Source organism: Mauremys reevesii, linkage group 5, assembly GCF_016161935.1.
Source record: "Mauremys reevesii isolate NIE-2019 linkage group 5, ASM1616193v1, whole genome shotgun sequence".
Taxonomy (NCBI): Eukaryota; Metazoa; Chordata; order Testudines; family Geoemydidae; genus Mauremys; species Mauremys reevesii.
Window position 1 is genome coordinate 121,246,726 of NC_052627.1, and position 17,525 is coordinate 121,264,250.

A 17,525-nucleotide genomic window follows, 5' to 3' on the forward strand; every position below is an offset into this window, starting at 1 on the left:
GTATCAGAAGTTAAGAGGAAGTAGAGAAATCTTACCTAACACATCTAGCTGGTAAGTGTGCCTAATGCTGCCATATTTGTTCTCTACAACGCAGGTGTAGTTCCCTCGGTCTGACGGAACCACGCTCTCCATCACTAGGCTCCACTGCTGATGCCGTAACTAGAGAGAGGAAAAACAAACCCCAGCCATTCAGAAGGCATCACCAGGTAACATTTTGTTGGACCATTATAATCAGTGAACAAGTGGCAAAACACAATGGGCCTCATTCTTGTTTATTCCCAGGCCTCTTTCACCCCCACTCTGCCAGTGTGGTGGGGCTGCAGCACGTCTGTAAATATAAGTTCTGACCACTTTAAGGACCATTTACGCTGCTTGCCTGGTGTAAAGTGGTCCTTATGTGAGAATCAAGGCCAGAGAATCAACTGTGCAGTGGGCTGTATAACAGGCTCCGATCCTGCCTGGGGCTGTAGGTGCTCACACAATATAAATAATGGGCCGTAAGCCCATTGGGGCATGGACCATCTTTTTGTTCTATGTTTGTACAGCACCTAGCACTATGAAGGCTGGGTCTACAACTAGAGCTCATTGGTGCTAAGGTCACACAAATAATTGCTAGCTGCACTTCTCTGTTCTGCCTTTCATCAGAGAGCTTGGAAGTGCTTCAAGGACATTAAATAAGACAGCATCACATACTCCAGTCAACTGAGGGCCAGAGAGGTTAAATGGACTCCCAAGAACCACACCTTTGGGGGTTTTTGGCAGATCTTTAACCTACTTGTGTTACCAGTAACACCCACCCACCGATCAGTAGAACTGAAAGAGACCAAGGAGGAAAAAAAAATCTATATTTTACAGTTTGTTTACTCTGGGTATTAGGCAGCACTTTATGTACAGTTAGCCTCACTATTTCCTTTATATCGTTATCTGGTTCCCTTTCTCATTGGATACGTCTTCTGTTGGGTAACAGGTGAGAGGCACGATTAAAAAACCATAGGAAAACCATGAGTGTAATGCACAAAACTGTCAGGGTGACCCTGGCTCGACTGTCGTACATGAAACTCCGTCTTTTTTTTTTTTAAACTGATTGGATTTCAGACCAATGGGGTCCACTTTAAGTGACTTGGCCAAGGCCGCAGGGGCCCATCAGTTACAGAGTTGAAAATGAATGCTGATGTCCTTGCACTAGCCAACTCTCAGTTAGTTAAGTGAGATCACATATGTGGGAAGCACTGAAAATCTCGAACTGATATAGAAAGCAATTGTGAGCTGTCAAGACTCAAAGTGGTTCATGCACACACACAAACGTCCTTGGTATGCATAAACCCCATGAGCAGAGTCAGTTAACCTGCCCAAGCCTCTGGACATTAAATTAGAAGCCATCTGCCCCCAAACAGCAGTCAACAGTATTTTATTAATGTGTTTTGGAGCGGATTCTTGGTACATAGACTCAACTGGCATCACTGATGCCAGTTCTGCACACTACAGAAGACCAAGGACTGATGCAGAAAATTAGTGCGTGATCAATTGTCGGCACTTTTAGCTACTGCAAGTGAATTCAAACGGGGCTGCTGTAATCATCTTTCACTAGTTGTTATCTGGATCCTCACGCCTTGTTTTAAAGGGATCAGAGCACAATTGCACTGTCAAAAGCAGTGTTACTGCACTAGGCATTGGGTGTAAGGGCTATGAAGCAAACATGGCTCGGTTTTAATGGAGGAAGTCACACTCTTGCCATAAAGCTATACTTTCCCCCAACCTTTTGTATCTCAGCATCTGCACAAGTGACAGTGTTGACTGGCCCATTTTCCTAACCTTGTTTCTAAGTGTTGACAACAAAGCATGTCACTGCATTTAAATGTATACGTAATAGAAAGACGGAAAGGTTTTGGATGCTGAGGATTATGGGTCCAATTCTGCACCCTGATATCTAATGTACTCGTGCATCTGAGGGCTAAATCCGGACCAAAATTTCACCATGATTAGAGCATCTCTTTACTGACCCATCTCTTTAATGATACTCCACCTGGAGATTCCACTGGGCATTTTGTCATGTAATTTACAGGTGAAACTGGACCAGACTTGATGCCTGAACTGGGGTTGGGGTGGTCTCAATCTAAACCTCCATAGTGGCTTGTGTCATAGCCTTGCATCTGCACACCCCTTTTTATCCTTCTCTCCTAGGCATTTGTAAAGCACCCATCATGGTAGCATCTAGGATCTGAATCTGGTAAAGCTTGGCTCCAGATACGAAGCATGTGGCAGAGCTGTGTCATAAACCCAAATCCAAACACCCGATCATGTGTCTTGCCTATTCTAGACAAAGTGTCCATCACCTCACTGTACGAGACTTGAGTTCGGGGGAAGTGGGGTCTGAATACAGATTCAAACTGTGGCTCTGAGCTGTGTTCCTGTGACACAGAAGGTGTCTGGAAAGGTTTTTAAAAAGCAAATAAGGCAAAGTTTTAGTCAAAGGCTGAGTCCAGACCCAAGGGATCACAAGAAGGATGTTCCCAATTTTGGGCAGTTGCTGTACTTGATAAACCATTAGAAACACAAAGTAACTCTTTGCAGACTTTAATCAAATCAGTGAGATATTGGAAATCCCTCTGGTTTATTTGGTGTTGTCATTCTTGGCTCCTTGTGAGACAAACATTTGCAGACACACTTAGAAACTCAGCCCATGGTTGCTAGACTGGTATGCAAGCCGGTGCAATGGTCTGGGGAAGGGATAATCCTCAATCTCCCTCTTCCAACCCCCCATTCCCTTCTAGGGTCATTTAACACACACAGGCTTACAATATTATAGATTCCAGCAAGGATTTAACTATTAATTCTCTTTGGGAAATTTCATGTGATAAGTCATGAATTTCACTCCTCTACCATTTAAGGATGAACTGTATAGAATTTATTTCATCCATGTCTGGAAGTCTTCTCTTCCCCCCTTTTGAATTTTGATGCACATTAGGTGATATCTAAATCCCATTTACTAAACTATTCTGAACTCTGGAGAAAAAGAGAAAGAGGAAATGTTAATTTGTGATTCTATCCTTTGTAGGTTAATCCACTGGGCTTGATCCTCAGCTGGTGTAAATTGTTCAAGCTCCACCAGCCGTGGATCTGGCCATTCACCTTCACCGGGCCTAAATCCTGGGATGGGAACTCAATGGTACCTGGAGAGTTTAATCTTCAATAAATGATACACTGAACTGATTTACTTTTTTTACTTTCTTTCTGGCACAGATCCTCACCTGATATAAGTTGGCATATTTACAAGAGACAAGGGTCTCTAAGCTCTACGAGGGTAGGGAGCAAGGAAGAGAGAAACAAAGGGGTGTTTCTGTGTACATGGATGGAGAGAGAGAGAGAGAGTCTGTGTCTAGACCAGGGTTAGGCAAACTATGGCACGTGCGCTGAAGGTGGCACACAAGCTGATTTTCAGTGGCACTCACACTGCCCAGGTCCTGGCCACCAGTCCGGGGGGGCTCTGAATTTTAATTTAATTTTAAATGAAACTTCTGAAACCTTATTTACTTTACATATAACAATTGTTTAGTTATATATTATTGACTTATAGAAAGAGACCTTCTGAAAAGGTTAAAATGCATTACTGGCAGGCAAAACCATAAATTAGAGTGAATAAATGAAGACTCGGCACAGCACTTCTGAAAGGTTGCCAACCCCTGGTCTAGACAGAGAGTGGGATTAAACCAATAGGGCTGTAACAGGCTCCACACTGCCTCTGATAGCTTTTTAAACATTTACTTATTGCTGGAAGATGCCTGTAGAGAAAATAAAGTGCTGTGGTGCAAGAGACGTTACTGTGATGCAGAGGATGAAACTTTTCTATCTGAACTCGAGGGTAGAGTCAAACCACAGAGAAGTGGGAAGTGCAATTACTTTTAACTTTAGGTTTAATTCTGCGAGCATAATTTAGTGCGGCTGTCGTCACACATTTTTGTTAAAACTGCACATTCAAGCCTGAAAGCAGTTCATGATGATCCACACAGCATGTAATTAGTACAAAATGTTTGTGCCGTACGGGGTGGCTTGGAAATGTTATCCATGATCAGATCAGTTGCAGAGAGGAGTTACCTCCCCGATTCTCCTCTTGCCTTAACTTCTCCAAAGAACTAGAACTGCCTGTGCGCCCTCAACCTTGTCAACAAACCACAATGTGCTGATTAGGAAGCTTCTGTGTGACTCTGCTCTGTTTATAACCATCCCACCAGCTAGTCTGTTGCCCAAAATGGTAAATGGGAAGGCATTTGGTATAGTATTGGGGGGTGGCGGGGAGAGAAATCAAGAGCAACTGATTTTCCTGCTAAGTTACTGCCTTATTTTGATGTACAATTACAAAGTGGGGCAGAAATTGCTGGTCAGATAAGTCACCTAGTTAGGCATTTATTTACTGGTTTTCGGTGTCTGTGGGCTCTGTTTGTAGACATCATGGCTGCAATACCTTCAAAACCACACTGCCAACCTGTCCCTCTTTGGCATTACCCAGGGCAAAGGGGCTTACATCATTTCACCGCAGGTCAATCATTTACATCACAAGAATGTTAATGACTCCCAAAACACAACAGAGTCCCAGTATTTCTGCAGGGCTCGTGTTACATGTCTGAATGATGATAGAGAGAAGTATGCTTAAGAGCTCAGACCAGATTCTGATCTGTTGCACGGGTAAGTCAGGAGTCACTTCACTGATTTCAGTGTTATCACTCTGGGTTTACACTTTTGTACCTTGGATAGAAACCTGTCTCTTTGTACCTTATTGCATCTACTTATTGCAGCTAGCACAGCAATACACCCAATCTGTTTTTATTAGCTTACTTTTAAAAAGACTAGCAACATGAGCAAATGCTCAGCGTTGGCATTCCACCAAAATGGGCAGCAGCTAGTTTAACAATTATTTGAACAATTAGTATGATTATCAAAAATATCCCCACTCTGGCCCAGTCACTGTGGTTCATGATGATATACACTGATATCCTTCTCTCTCATTTATGACAAAGCAGCCAAGATTATGGGCAGTACCGAGGGAAATGCTATTTGTACATATTTTTGAAAAAACATCTTGAGCAGAAAAATGTCATAAGCCCTAATGGTCATGGAAATATTTACTATGTAAAACCAGGGATCTCATGCTCATTTGCCTGTCTCAGGATTGCTCAGTGAACGCTAGCTCTGATCGGTCCATCAATAATAGATCGAAGAGATTAATGAACACAGCACGGTCAAGATTAGACCCACAATGCCTTACTTTGATGCCCCCAATTCGGTGTTCTCCCTTGAATTCTTTGCCATTTTTCAGCCAGTATATGGATGGGGTGGGGTTGCCTGCTGCAGGGCAACGGAAGCGAACGGTATTTGCTGCCGGCACAGCTAGCAGCTTCTTCTCCATCCTTTCTGAACGGGTCCAATAAGGAGCACCTGAGAAGTGAAAGACACAAAACAAATAGGCTTATTTCTGCAGAACATAACATGAGGTGGAGCAGCTGCTTTCTAAGAGGCTTCAGCATACATGGAGTGGTAACTCCATGCTCCCTGCTGTAGTTAAGATGAATTATACTGAAATACTTTCCAGTCAAATGATTCTCATATATGCAGACAGAGTGGTTGCATATAAGACTTGTTTGTGGCCAGGTTCTGCTCTTGGTAACACCAGTGTAAATCTGGAGTAACTCCACTGCAATCAACCAGTGGAGTTATTCCAGACTAGGGTCAGAATCTGGCCCTCAGACTCTACAAATGCATACATGTAACTTCAACAGAATAGCAGCCAAGAACTGTGGGTGGCAGTAAGGTGTTGGAACCGTGAAAGAGTGATGATGGTCCAGCAATGAGCCAAGGGAAAGTAATGTTAGCAGAAAGCACTGGAAGAGTTTGCCTCTATGTGAAGGGGAATGTACCCCACCCCCCTACAAAAACAAAAAAGACAAAAAACCAAATTCCAAAGTGGTTTATCATGTTTACTTTCTTAAACTACAAGTGGTTTTAGCTTTAAGGATTCAAATTACCTTTGAACAAGGATAAGTTGTAAATACTGCTGCTAACACAAGATACTTCTATAATCTGCCTTAAGTAGACAGCAATGTTTCTTGGCATTGCTACAACCATTACATATATGCATTACATATACACATATTAAGACAGTGGCAGAAAACTTATTACATTGTGCATATGGGGAAGGAGGGCACAAAAAGTCTCCCAAAGTGTGATTTCTGCTTAAGGAAACATTACAGGGTTGTATTTCTGGGTGTTTTTCATGTCACCCTGTGGGCTACGTTCTGCCCTTTGAAGCATACGGCTCCCTGTGAAATCAAGGGGAGACACAGGCATACAGAATTTGTCCCTAATGGCTTGCAGTGGTTGGAGAAGGCGGCAAGGCTGGCAGCTAAGACGATACATCGTCTAAGTCGAAAGGAAGTGTCCAGCAGCGGTACGCCAGCCCTGGAGATGCAGGGCATGCGAACCAGTTTTTGCAAAGAGGAAGACAGGTCTCTGACACAGACAGGGGATACCTGTGAGAATGGTGTTTCAGCACAGCAAGGCCTTTAAACTCCTCCTGTGGCCTTACAGGCAAGAGAACCTCCTTGCCAACATTCTCAAAAGCACCAAAGTGGCTTAGGAGCCTATGTTTCACATGCCAAATCTCCTAGGTCCCATTGAAAATTAAGTGTTTTCACTATTCCAACATCTTTCTGCCGACCATAGTGAATTTCAGTGACACTGAAAGTCAACGGGATTTTTGAATTTTCTTCCCTCTCCCATTTTTTTTAAAGCCTTGTCTCCATTAAGACTTTTTTTGCCTCAATTTTTCCTTCTTTGTTAACACAAGTGCAGACACCTGGGAGGGAGCATTAGCATTGACAAAGCACTGTCTGCAGTTTAGACACAGACAAGCCTAGAAATGCTCTGAGCAGGGTTTGACAACATGGGAGTAACATGCCAATGGCTGCCTAGACATCTCTCTACATTAGGGCTCCAACCTCTGAGTTAAACTCCAGGCTCTGTCACAACTTGACTGTATACCTTGGGTAAATCACTTCATCACTCTGTGCCTCAGTTTCCTCATCTGTAAAATGCCAGGTGTGGAGGGGAACATCACTGACTTTTGAGAGGCACCCAGACACTACAGGGCCTGAGGACCATAAAGATACACAGACCAGTAGGAAACCTTAGTTGGCAAGAAAGAGTAGCATGGATGTAGCTTCACTATACTTTGTACATCCTCTTGTGGGAGAGATTATCACAGTCCCAAACTGCCTCCCAGGCAATGTTTCGTCTCCACTGACGTGTTACAGACAGCAGCACAATAAAGGAATGGCGTCAATTCTCACCCAGCAGGAGGGTGCCAATGTTACTCTCATTTATTTTTCTCAGCTATGATGTGTAATCAAGGCTTGCTGCGACAGGCCGGCCATGGGTCAATAGTAAATCACAGCTACCGTCCAAAGGATTAGAAACTACCTACTGTGCGTGTGCGTGTGTCAGCTCTGAGAAATGCTGTCACTTAGGTTTCCATTTCTATTGAAGCCCTCGATAATTCTGGGCCTTTGCCCAGTTTTGTATCTTCTCATGGAACTAGGTGTGCCCAGACTGTAATCTCTATAACTTCATGCTTGGCTTAGTCCTGGAAAACTTGACTTAATGGGCGAGACCCTCAGCTGCTGTAAACTGTTACAGCTCCACTGAAGTCACTGACTACCTGTGTCTATACCTTTGTATCATATGCATGGGTCCAAAAAGTACATCCAAAAAGTGCCACTTTTATTAACCAGGTAAACTTCTGGTGCAACAATCACACTTTGCATTTCCCCTGAGGGGTCTCAACACATTTAACAAACATACCTGAATTAAACTGGTTGGATGATTTTGAGGCTAAAACTGTCCATGTCTAACATGGAAAGTCCTCCCCTCTTGCTGGCTCTTAATTCAGTATTTAATTTTAATTCCAGGAAAAAACTTTTACATGCTGTAGAGTCCCCAGGGGCCTATACCTAGCACTGAGAGTTATTTTTTCCTCTGTTAAGTTGCCAGCTTATTCCTCTCCAAAACACACTGAGACCTACATAGGTTTAGCTCTTCATGTTTCTACTTGTATCAAAAAAAACAAAAACAGGGCTGATCTTACATCATAGAGCCCGAGCTGTCCTGTCTATAACAGCACACCAACACCGGGGGCATGAAGTTATTTTTTCCTGATATGGGTGCTGCAGCTTATCTAGTCTGAGCTACAAGAACTTGCTTGCAAATTCCTTGGGCACTTGCATCACCTAACCTGCAAAGCTAGGCCCAAAAGGAGAAAGTAGGGGATGGGATTAATTAGTGAGCACTTCTCCTCCACAGCCTTGTGCTGGGGGCATCACCCCATCTGCATCCCTGTGTGTCACCACAGAGGAAAGCTGCTGAAGACACTGTGCTAGCATGATGCCCCCCAGATTTCAAGGAAGCATAGCAGGAATAGACATGCCAGCCCTTCCTGCCCCCTTGGAGAGGTGCGAACCTCATCGGGTTCTTGCACTGAGTCCAGAACACACACTGAGTCCATGCAGAGCTGGACACAATCAAGCTTGTAAGGTGAATTTCATGGACTCAAATGTGACAAGAATTTCATCCTTAATGTTGATAACACGTAGGCTGGGATTTTCAACGGTACCTAAGGGAGTCAGGTGCCTGAATCCCACTGAGTCAAGAGTGCCTAACTCCCTCAGCCCCCAGCTGTGAAGTACTATACATATTCTGGTTATAATCTGGAGCCCTTCCATTAAAATCACAGGGGTGGTTACTCTGAATTTACATCATTGTAACCATGAGCAGATTTTTGACACAGTGACTGTCTCTGCTGAGATTAGATTTTCAATTGCTCAAAGCAGTGGTCCCCGCTATGGCGCCCGCCGGGGCATTTATGTGTGTCCGCCTAGTGCCCAGCAGGGGACCTGCCGGGGACAGAGAACTCAGGCTGCGGGCGCGGTGTTCTCTGTTCCCGGCAGGTGCGGGGCCTGCCTTGTGCCCAGCAGGGGAGAGAAGCTGTGGCCCCACGCCTGCCAGGGACAGAGAACTCTGGGACTGCAGGCACCGGTGTTCTTGGTCCCCGGAAGGTGCGGGGCCCACCTAGTGCCCAGCAGAGAAGAGAATCTGGGGCCCCGCGCCTGCCGGGGACCGAGCACTCCAGGGCTGCGGGAACCGGTGTTCTCTGTCCTCGTGGCTTTTCTCCGGCTTCTCTCTGGATTCATATATTATGTAATATTAAATATGTTTTTTTGTATTATTTAATGTACAAATACAAAATAAGCCTTGAAATATTGTTGGCGCCCACCACACTCTTCTGAAAACATGAATGTGCTACTGGTCACAAAAAGATTGGGGACCACTGGCTCGGAGCATAGCTCACTGGAGTGAAATGCACCTCGCTAAGAGTCCTCACTATCTGATCTCCATTCCTACTTTCTCCTACTGGGCACAGCTTTCGAAGGCCAGAAGGGACCATTGTGATCATCCAGTCTGATCTCCTGTATAACACAGGCCACAGAACTTCCCCAAAATAAAAGCAGATCTTTTAGAAAGACATCCTAACTTGGTTTAAAAATGGGCAGTGATGGAGAATCCACCATGATCCTTGGTAAATTGTTCCAATGGCTAGTTACTCTCCCTGTTAAAAACGTGTGCCTTAGGTTAGCTGATGCCAGGGCCCAAGGAATTAATTGGCAAGCAAGTTCTTGTAGCGTAGGCTACATCAGCCCCAGCATGCATTTTTAGCATCTGCAAACATGAGACACAAGTTCCACTTCATTGTAGCTGTCCTGCCTCGCTGGAAAGCCACCAGGCTGTGGGAAAGGAGGTGGAAACTGTAGACTCAGGAGTGCACATCTCTTTATTTGCAGAGAACAGCTGTATTGTTTGCACTGCTCTCAGCTCTAATTTGTTTCAACACTTCATCAAATAGACTGCAGACCACATGGACCCAAATATTTCAACAGCCTTTCAACAACTGTAATCATGAAGACTAAATATTAAGGGCCCGATTCTCCCCTCATATATGCTTGAACAGCTCTCGCTGACTCCAGTGGGAGCTGCTTGTGCAGCTCAGAAGTCAGAATCTGGCCCTAGCAGCAAAACCACCCCCATTTCACCAAGTTTTTAACATTACTATGCTGAGTAGACAGCTTAAGGCCCTGAGCCCACTGGGATCAGAACTGTGCAGCTACAACCAGATTAACGCATTTGTAGCAATAAGCAACAACAATAAAAGGAAATGTAGGAATTGTACGGTTAACATGTTCTTTGGAAATCACAGATGCAGCAAACTTGGGTTCACAGTAAATGAACATGAGAGAGGTTTCAAATGCCATAAAATAACTGAGGCAGCGACCCTCCTCTGGGCATGGAGGTGTAATAAGACAGCCACAGTTCATTGGTGCTGGGAGCTTTGGCTGCATGACTCACAAAGCAACAGACACGTGGAGATGCTTCATGACGACTGCTCCTTGCCACGTTATACTTCAGATGTGCTAGACCCCACACCCTCCCCATTTCTACTTTCCCGAGTCTGGGGGGAGCAGGGCAGGCCACGGTTGAGAGCTAAACTTCCCAAGCAAAAGGAACTTCAGTCAGATGAAAATTCACTTAAAGACGCATTTGAATTTAATGAGAGAAGTTCAGGTTGCATCAATCACTGGCAACAAATACTGTCACCGAAACCCAAGGACGTTTTATCGCTGGACATTGTGGGGAGCAGGATTGGGCCCTTACAGCTCGCAAGGCAGAGGAGGGAGTGAAGTGGGCACCAGCTGGATCAGGCCCACGGTGATTAAACTAATTGCTCTATTCCATGACCTACCTCCTTCACTGGAGTCCTATTCCACATGACTGCACATTCACAAAAAGACCCCTAAAATCTTGGGATCTCCTGTGCTGAAGTCCCACTCCTGTGCAATTTGGACACAACCAGCGTCAGGCTTGGCCTGAGAATAAATATCTATGGCAGTGTCCCATTCTTGCCATCCAGGGAAGTGGACAGAATACCACTGCTTTTAGTTTAACTTGCACATAGTTGGTTTTTTATTTGTATGGGAGAAAACGCTGCTAAATTTCCTCTGAAATGCAAATCACAAACCTCTGAGAGTGCTTGGATCACAAACCACTGAGGGCAAAAGTGAAATTTTAAATAAATACCCTCTAAATTAACTATGAGCAGCAAATCTACATTCACTGGTGTGAAAAATGGAACAGCAAATATTATCTAGATCCTTTCCCACAATCACATACTAAGCCTAATGATCCACTTTATTTGTCTAAGATTCTGGCCACCCATCCTATTTGAATGACCAATTAAAAAAACGAGGAGCGATACTTGGAATAATTAATGTAGCTGAGTGCTCATTTAACAATTAGGTACTGCCACGAAATTCTGCACCAGACAGAATCAAGTCTAATTGTGTAATTTCCCCATCTGACGCCTCTGAGTACACAGTCAGGTTTAATTGGAGATTACATTGGTTCTTTGAAGGTGCTCCGGCTAGCCAGCAGGGACTCTGAATAAATAGATAAAATTGGAGGGATGGGGGAGGAGGGTCTGAAAGAAGAGTTTTGTTTTAGTTTTAGAATCAGAATAAACAGCTGTAGATAATTTAGATGCTGCAAGCACAGATTGCAATTTGTAACTTGGCTGCAGCAAATCTGGGTGTGATTTGAAGTTACAGAAGCTATTCCCGTGTGTTTTTTGTTTTTTAAGGAGGGGTCACCTCCAATTTTACTGTTAGGAGCAGAGGATTAAAGGAAGATGAAAGTAGCAGAGAATTCCTCAACGTTCTACAGGGTTTCTGCATCGTGTATGTGTCCCACTTAGGAGAGTCTTTGCTTTGTTTTCTAGCTTCAATACTGCCAGCCCCAATCATTCAAAAATCACAAGTCAGGCTCCAAAAGATCACAAGATAGGCTTAAAAACCACAACATTAAAAAAAAAAAAAGAATACACTTGGGGTCGGATAGGTCTTATATTTCCCTTCTGACCTTGGAAACCTTAGGGGGTCACATTTTCAAGCTTTTCACTGCAGCCACGAGAGCTAGAAACATAATTTAAAAACCAAAACCAGAATGAAATAAGCTGAGAGTCTCACATTATCACATGACTCCAGGAACTGGAGCTTTAAGAAAAACTCCATGTATTGTGAGACTCCTGATAAAATCGTGGACTGAGAACTAAGGGTCACGACATTCTCTCTCCTGTGGGGAAAACCTGAGAGAGTTGGGGAGGAAGCAGCTCTCCCAGGTTCCCATGGACAGGGCCGCCTCCAGGCACCAGCTAAGGAAGCAGGTGCTTGGGGTGGCCAATACCAAGGGGCGGCACTCTGCCCGTTATTGGGGCGGCACATCCGGGAATTTGGCGGCGGGTCCCTCAGTCCCTCTCGGAGTGAAGGACCTGCTGCCGAGCTGCCGCCGAAGAGTGGAGTGGCGCGATCGCGCTGCCACAACTTTTTTTTTTAGCAGGGGCTGCTTGGGGCGGCAGAAAACTGGAGCCGGCCCTGCCCATGGAGGACTCTTCTGTGGGGCAGGTTCCTGTGGAAGGGCAAGGGACTTGGCTCTTACATCGTATGGGTCCCTTGTGATCCATGCAGTTCTCCAGATCTCTGCAAGAGGCATGGGACCATTTGTGAGGAAGCACTGGGCCTCTGTACTGACCCCTGCTCCCGCTCTGACCGCATGAGTCAATGAGGGGTTGGAGGGAGAAAGAACAACAGACATCCCTCCCAGCCTGGCCCCTTTTCACACATGCACATACAGAAGGTTTCTGCTAATAGTCATCATGGTTTTCACTGGCACGTACCTACTGCTAACTGCTTTTTGCCAGCAGGAAGTACAGGGTCAGGATTACACACAAGGCCCTGGGATGAAGAACTCAGAATGCACTGCCCTGGGAGTTAGGGGGAGACCTAGATGATCAAACAGATCTGCTCCATCTTTGGCACTTAGAATTAATGTATCACAGATGGTCATGTGTCAAAGCCTCCCATACAGCAGCAAAAGGATTGACGACACGGCTCCCATTTATGCAATAAACTCAGGAACACTGGACAAAGATTAACTGGCGGGTCCGACTTCATCTGGTGGAAAAAGCACTTTCACATTGCCACAGGCCACATGATTTCACAGCTTTCTGTTTTGGCACACTGGCCTAATTGACCATTGTATAGCCAAAGAGAATCCAGCTCTTCATAGCTAGACCTTTGTGTAAACCTAGTGGTTACCTTCTGCTCTAAAAAAAGAACCCCTCAAAGTCAAGGAGACCCAGAATATAAGCTATAAATACATGTGGCAGAACACGTGTGGTTTTTCTTTTTAATTTAAGAAAAATGTGCCCTTTTGTAACACCACACAGCCCGTGTTTTGTGACACCCGGTGCTAAGAGATTAAGCAGTTTACTATAAACCACATTTTTTAAAAAGATCTATAAATAAACCAGCAAAGAACTATAAATTGTGTTAAATCAGGTGTTTCTCTAAGTCAGAGCCAAATCCTGAGTAGTGCTGACTACTTGCTTCACTTCCACTGGCTTTAAGGCATTAAAGGTGCTGAGTGTTTGTCAGGAGGTGCTGGTCACCTTGTAGGATCAGGCCCCTAACGAGCAGGGATCAGAAAACCACTAACTGCAGCCGATGGCTCAGCTGGCACCATAACTCCTAATTACTGTTCACCTCTTGCAAGACACTCTGGTACAAATTTATTACAGTGGCAGACCTGTTTTACAGAGTCCTAGAGATCTAATGCTGTGGGTAGAAGAAATGTTCCAGTCATGCTGAATTTCTGCCAAGGTACATAGCTGATTTGGAGTTCAAATACTAGACATATATTTATTCTCTCTCTCTCTCTCTCTCACACACACACACAATTTGCCTTGCAGAAATATAAAGTGCATAAAAAAAAAAGCACAACACTAACGTCTCCGAAGCATGTAATGATCCAGATTAATGATATTACACTCAAAGTACCAAGCACAAGGGTTGAAAGAGCCTCACTGGAAAAGGAAAACAATGTGAGGCTCAGGTTTGGGGCTGATTTCCCCATGAGTATCAGAGGGTGCAGATCAAATGGAGTTCTTCTCCCTAGGGCATCAATGAATCTTGCCTATGGCTGCTTCTTCCCTCAGCAAGCTAGCTAGTAAAGAAAAAGCATTAAACTGGCTAAAAAAAATACAGATACTCCATTGGGGTAAAATCAGTATAGCTACACTGAAATAAAACTCACAGGTCAAACGAGTTTGCCTGAATTTAAATACAAGGACAGGTTTAATACTATAGTTCAGAAGCTAAAGCGATAGGTCAAATCTATCTAGATATTTAGAAGGTCATCATCACCCTCGTATTTGAACATAAATATAAAGACTTTACAATAAATATCTGCCCTGCCATCATTTATGAACCTATAGACTCTAGAGCAATCATTATGGTGGCTAGGTACCAAATCTAGGGGAATTCTTATTTCCAATGCTACAGGCTATCACCTTCAATTTTGAATGAGGTAAGATACCTTCTTAGGGCACTTCAAAAGGTAGGTAACGCATTCCTGTTTTACAGACAGGGAAACTGAGGCAGAGAGCTGTTCTGTCTCTTGTCCAAGGTCACCAAGTGAGTCCACAGCACAGATAGGACAAGAGCTCAGGCCTCCTTAGTGCATGATAGTGTCCTATCCACCAGGCCACACAGGTCCCCGTATACATTCTGGAAATCTTTTGTTTTGAGTAATAATAATTATAATAATATATTGTCTGTCCAATATTGTAATCAATGAACACAACACCTTCTTGAGTGGAAATAGCATGAATGATATCTTTAAAGAAACAGACTACGCATTCAGGAACAAGCCATTACCTGTGTCTTCAGACTCATCATCATCATCTTCATCATCACCCGATGATGGAGAATCTAGAAAGGGAAGGAAAAAAAAGTCACTTGTTGTGCTACTACTACTGGCGTTTCAATATTTCATTTTCTTGATACCACTACAAGAAACAGTAGATCAAACTCAGTCATTTTTAACCACTATGGAGCAGACTTTCAAGAGGCAGCTTCCATACGTGAAATTGTGCACCTTCACCTCAGCTCCTGTCTAGGCTGAAAGACTCGGAAGCCCTCATCTTGCAAAGACTTACCAACATGCATAACATTACACACTGTGAGTAGTCCCACTGACTCCACATTCCTTTGGGATCATGAATGGTGCATTACATTACGCATGTGTGTTAAGTCTTTGAAGGCCTACGATGACTAGTGAACTAGTGCAATGGTGAAATCACAAGAGCGATTTAATTAGAATTTTATTTCTTTTTCATTTCTTCTTCCTCACCCGTATTCTTCTGACACAGACTCTGGAGAACAGGCGAGAAGAGCAGGTCTTTCTAGTAATACTCTTGGGAACAGAGTACTACAAAGGGGAAGATACTTGTGATAAGAGGACAGGGAAACCCTCCCATTTGTCATGCTGTAATGAAGGCACCATGCTGCAGTTGTGACAATCAGGAGACGGGGTCAGGTCTACACTACAAATTTGCAGCTGCGCCACTGTAGCACAGTTGGTGAAGGCACTTCAAGTGGACAGGAGCTCTCATGTCAGCTTAATAAATCCACCTCCATCTACATGGGGGGCTAAGGTCAGCAAAACTACATTGCTTGAATGGGGATTTTTCATACTGAAGTATGTATGTAGTGCACACCCAGCCTAGGAAAGCAGGTACTTTACATAAGTGCAGCTCTGCCTGCCAGTGGAGTTGTTAGTGTTTTCATCTCTGGAGACTCAGCACACACATTTGCAGTGGCCAGGTCATGATGCTCCTACAGGCAAGAGCAGCTGAACTGCAGTATCTGACGGAGGGGCAGTGGGCACAGCTGATCTGCATCTCTTGCCTGTTTCGCGCTGCTCTGGAGAAACACAGGGAGGGAGGATTTGAGGGGAAGCTAGGGTCATGGCCAGGACGTCCAATCTATATGGATGTACTGGACAAAACCCTCCCAGAGGAAGCACATGGCAATCTTCTGCAGCTACTACAGCTCTGTAGATTTCTGATGGAACAATTCCCTGGTTCCAAACACTGCATGTCATGCAAAGCAGCTGCTCCCTGGCTCTGCCTCTGGGACCCACAAAGTCCTGACCATGCAGAAGGGCTTTGAAGTGTCTGGGTGCCAGGTGGGATCAGAGATGACGTCTAACTCCTGGGGTGGGGGGGGCTAGAGATGGCATGGGAGTGGGTGGGCTCTGCCCTGCTACATCAGCACTTCAGGGAGCAGGGCCAAATGGAAGGCAGAAATTTGGGGGGGGAGGGCCAATGTGAGGTCACGTGCCACCTCTGGGTGGTATCACGTAAGGGAACCACTGCTCCCACTGCACCTTGCGGGTGTGAGGCCCAATGAGGCACTTTATCTCCTCACTCCCCCAATCACACAGTTGACTAACACTGAGATCGTCATACCAGATCCAACCAATTGTCCGCTACTCCAATATCCCACACCCAATAATGGCCAGGATCGGATATTTCAGATGTAAAAACCCCCATAACAACGATGAACTAACCCTCTTGTTAACTCCTCTCTAAGCTACACAACCCCAATCTTTCAAAGTCTCTCCTCATATCCAAGTTGCTCCATGTTTCTAGACACTTTCTGCAATGGGATATATTCTTTTTGAGACCAAAACAGCATACGCCAGGTGAGTGCATATCACTAATATGTAATGTCTTTATATTATTTTCTGTATTCACCCCTGTCATTTCATACCGCCTAACACCATGTTTGCATTTATTGAGCTGTCTACAAAGGTTGTTAGTTCTTTTTTCCTGAGTGGCTACTGTTTGTTTAGAAACCACCAATCAATAAAATTATACCCTGAAGCCTGTTTGTAAGATTTAGCATTATTCATTGCCTCTTACTTTAAATAATCTCTAATAAATATAAAACAGGCATAATATTATGCAGCTGCTTTTACATTTTGATACAGCCGTAAAAGAAATTGGCAGTAGATTTTTAGGCAGTAGGAAATTCTATGAATGTTCAACATGTGGCCAGAAACGTAATGCATCCAATTTAGCCAAAGTCAGGCAGAATATCCTTTGTTCCAAGATGAGCTCTTGCAATTTCTGCATCATCTTCTATCCAGCTGACTGATAGTGAAAAAGCTAATAAAGGTATTACTGTTCTACAGAATCTGGAGAGGCCTGCAGAAATATTCACTGTATAGAAACACAGGTGTTACCATATTGCATTAGATTACTGGGGCATCATACCCAACATCCTGTCTTTGGCCCAGATTCATTTAAGCACGTGCACAACTTTCAGCATGTGTCTAAGCCCCAGGATTTAAGTCCCACTAAAATCCCATGGGATTTGGTGAAAGTTTTGCATTTGCTTGAGTGCTTTGCTGAACTGGGTCCTTTGACAACATCTGCTACAGACCCTGATGAAAGCAAGAACATGACCAAATGTACACTGCTGCACAAGGGACGGGGAAGGGGTATAATCCTTCCTGACTTTGCATCT

The 17,525-nt window shown here is 44.3% G+C and overlaps 1 protein-coding gene across 6 annotated transcripts in view; it reads right to left on the minus strand.

Annotated features, from left to right (window-relative positions):
- FGFR3 (fibroblast growth factor receptor 3) overlaps positions 1-17,525 on the minus strand; it is a 73,346-nt gene that overhangs the window by 21,300 nt on the left and 34,521 nt on the right. For all 6 annotated transcript variants that reach the window (XM_039540140.1, XM_039540141.1, XM_039540138.1 and 3 more), the window contains exons 4-6: positions 14,868-14,921; positions 5,261-5,430; positions 36-159 (exon numbers count right to left, since the gene is read on the minus strand). In XM_039540140.1, the coding sequence (XP_039396074.1) occupies positions 36-159; positions 5,261-5,430; positions 14,868-14,921 (348 nt within the window). The remainder of the gene's footprint in view (positions 1-35; positions 160-5,260; positions 5,431-14,867; positions 14,922-17,525) is intronic.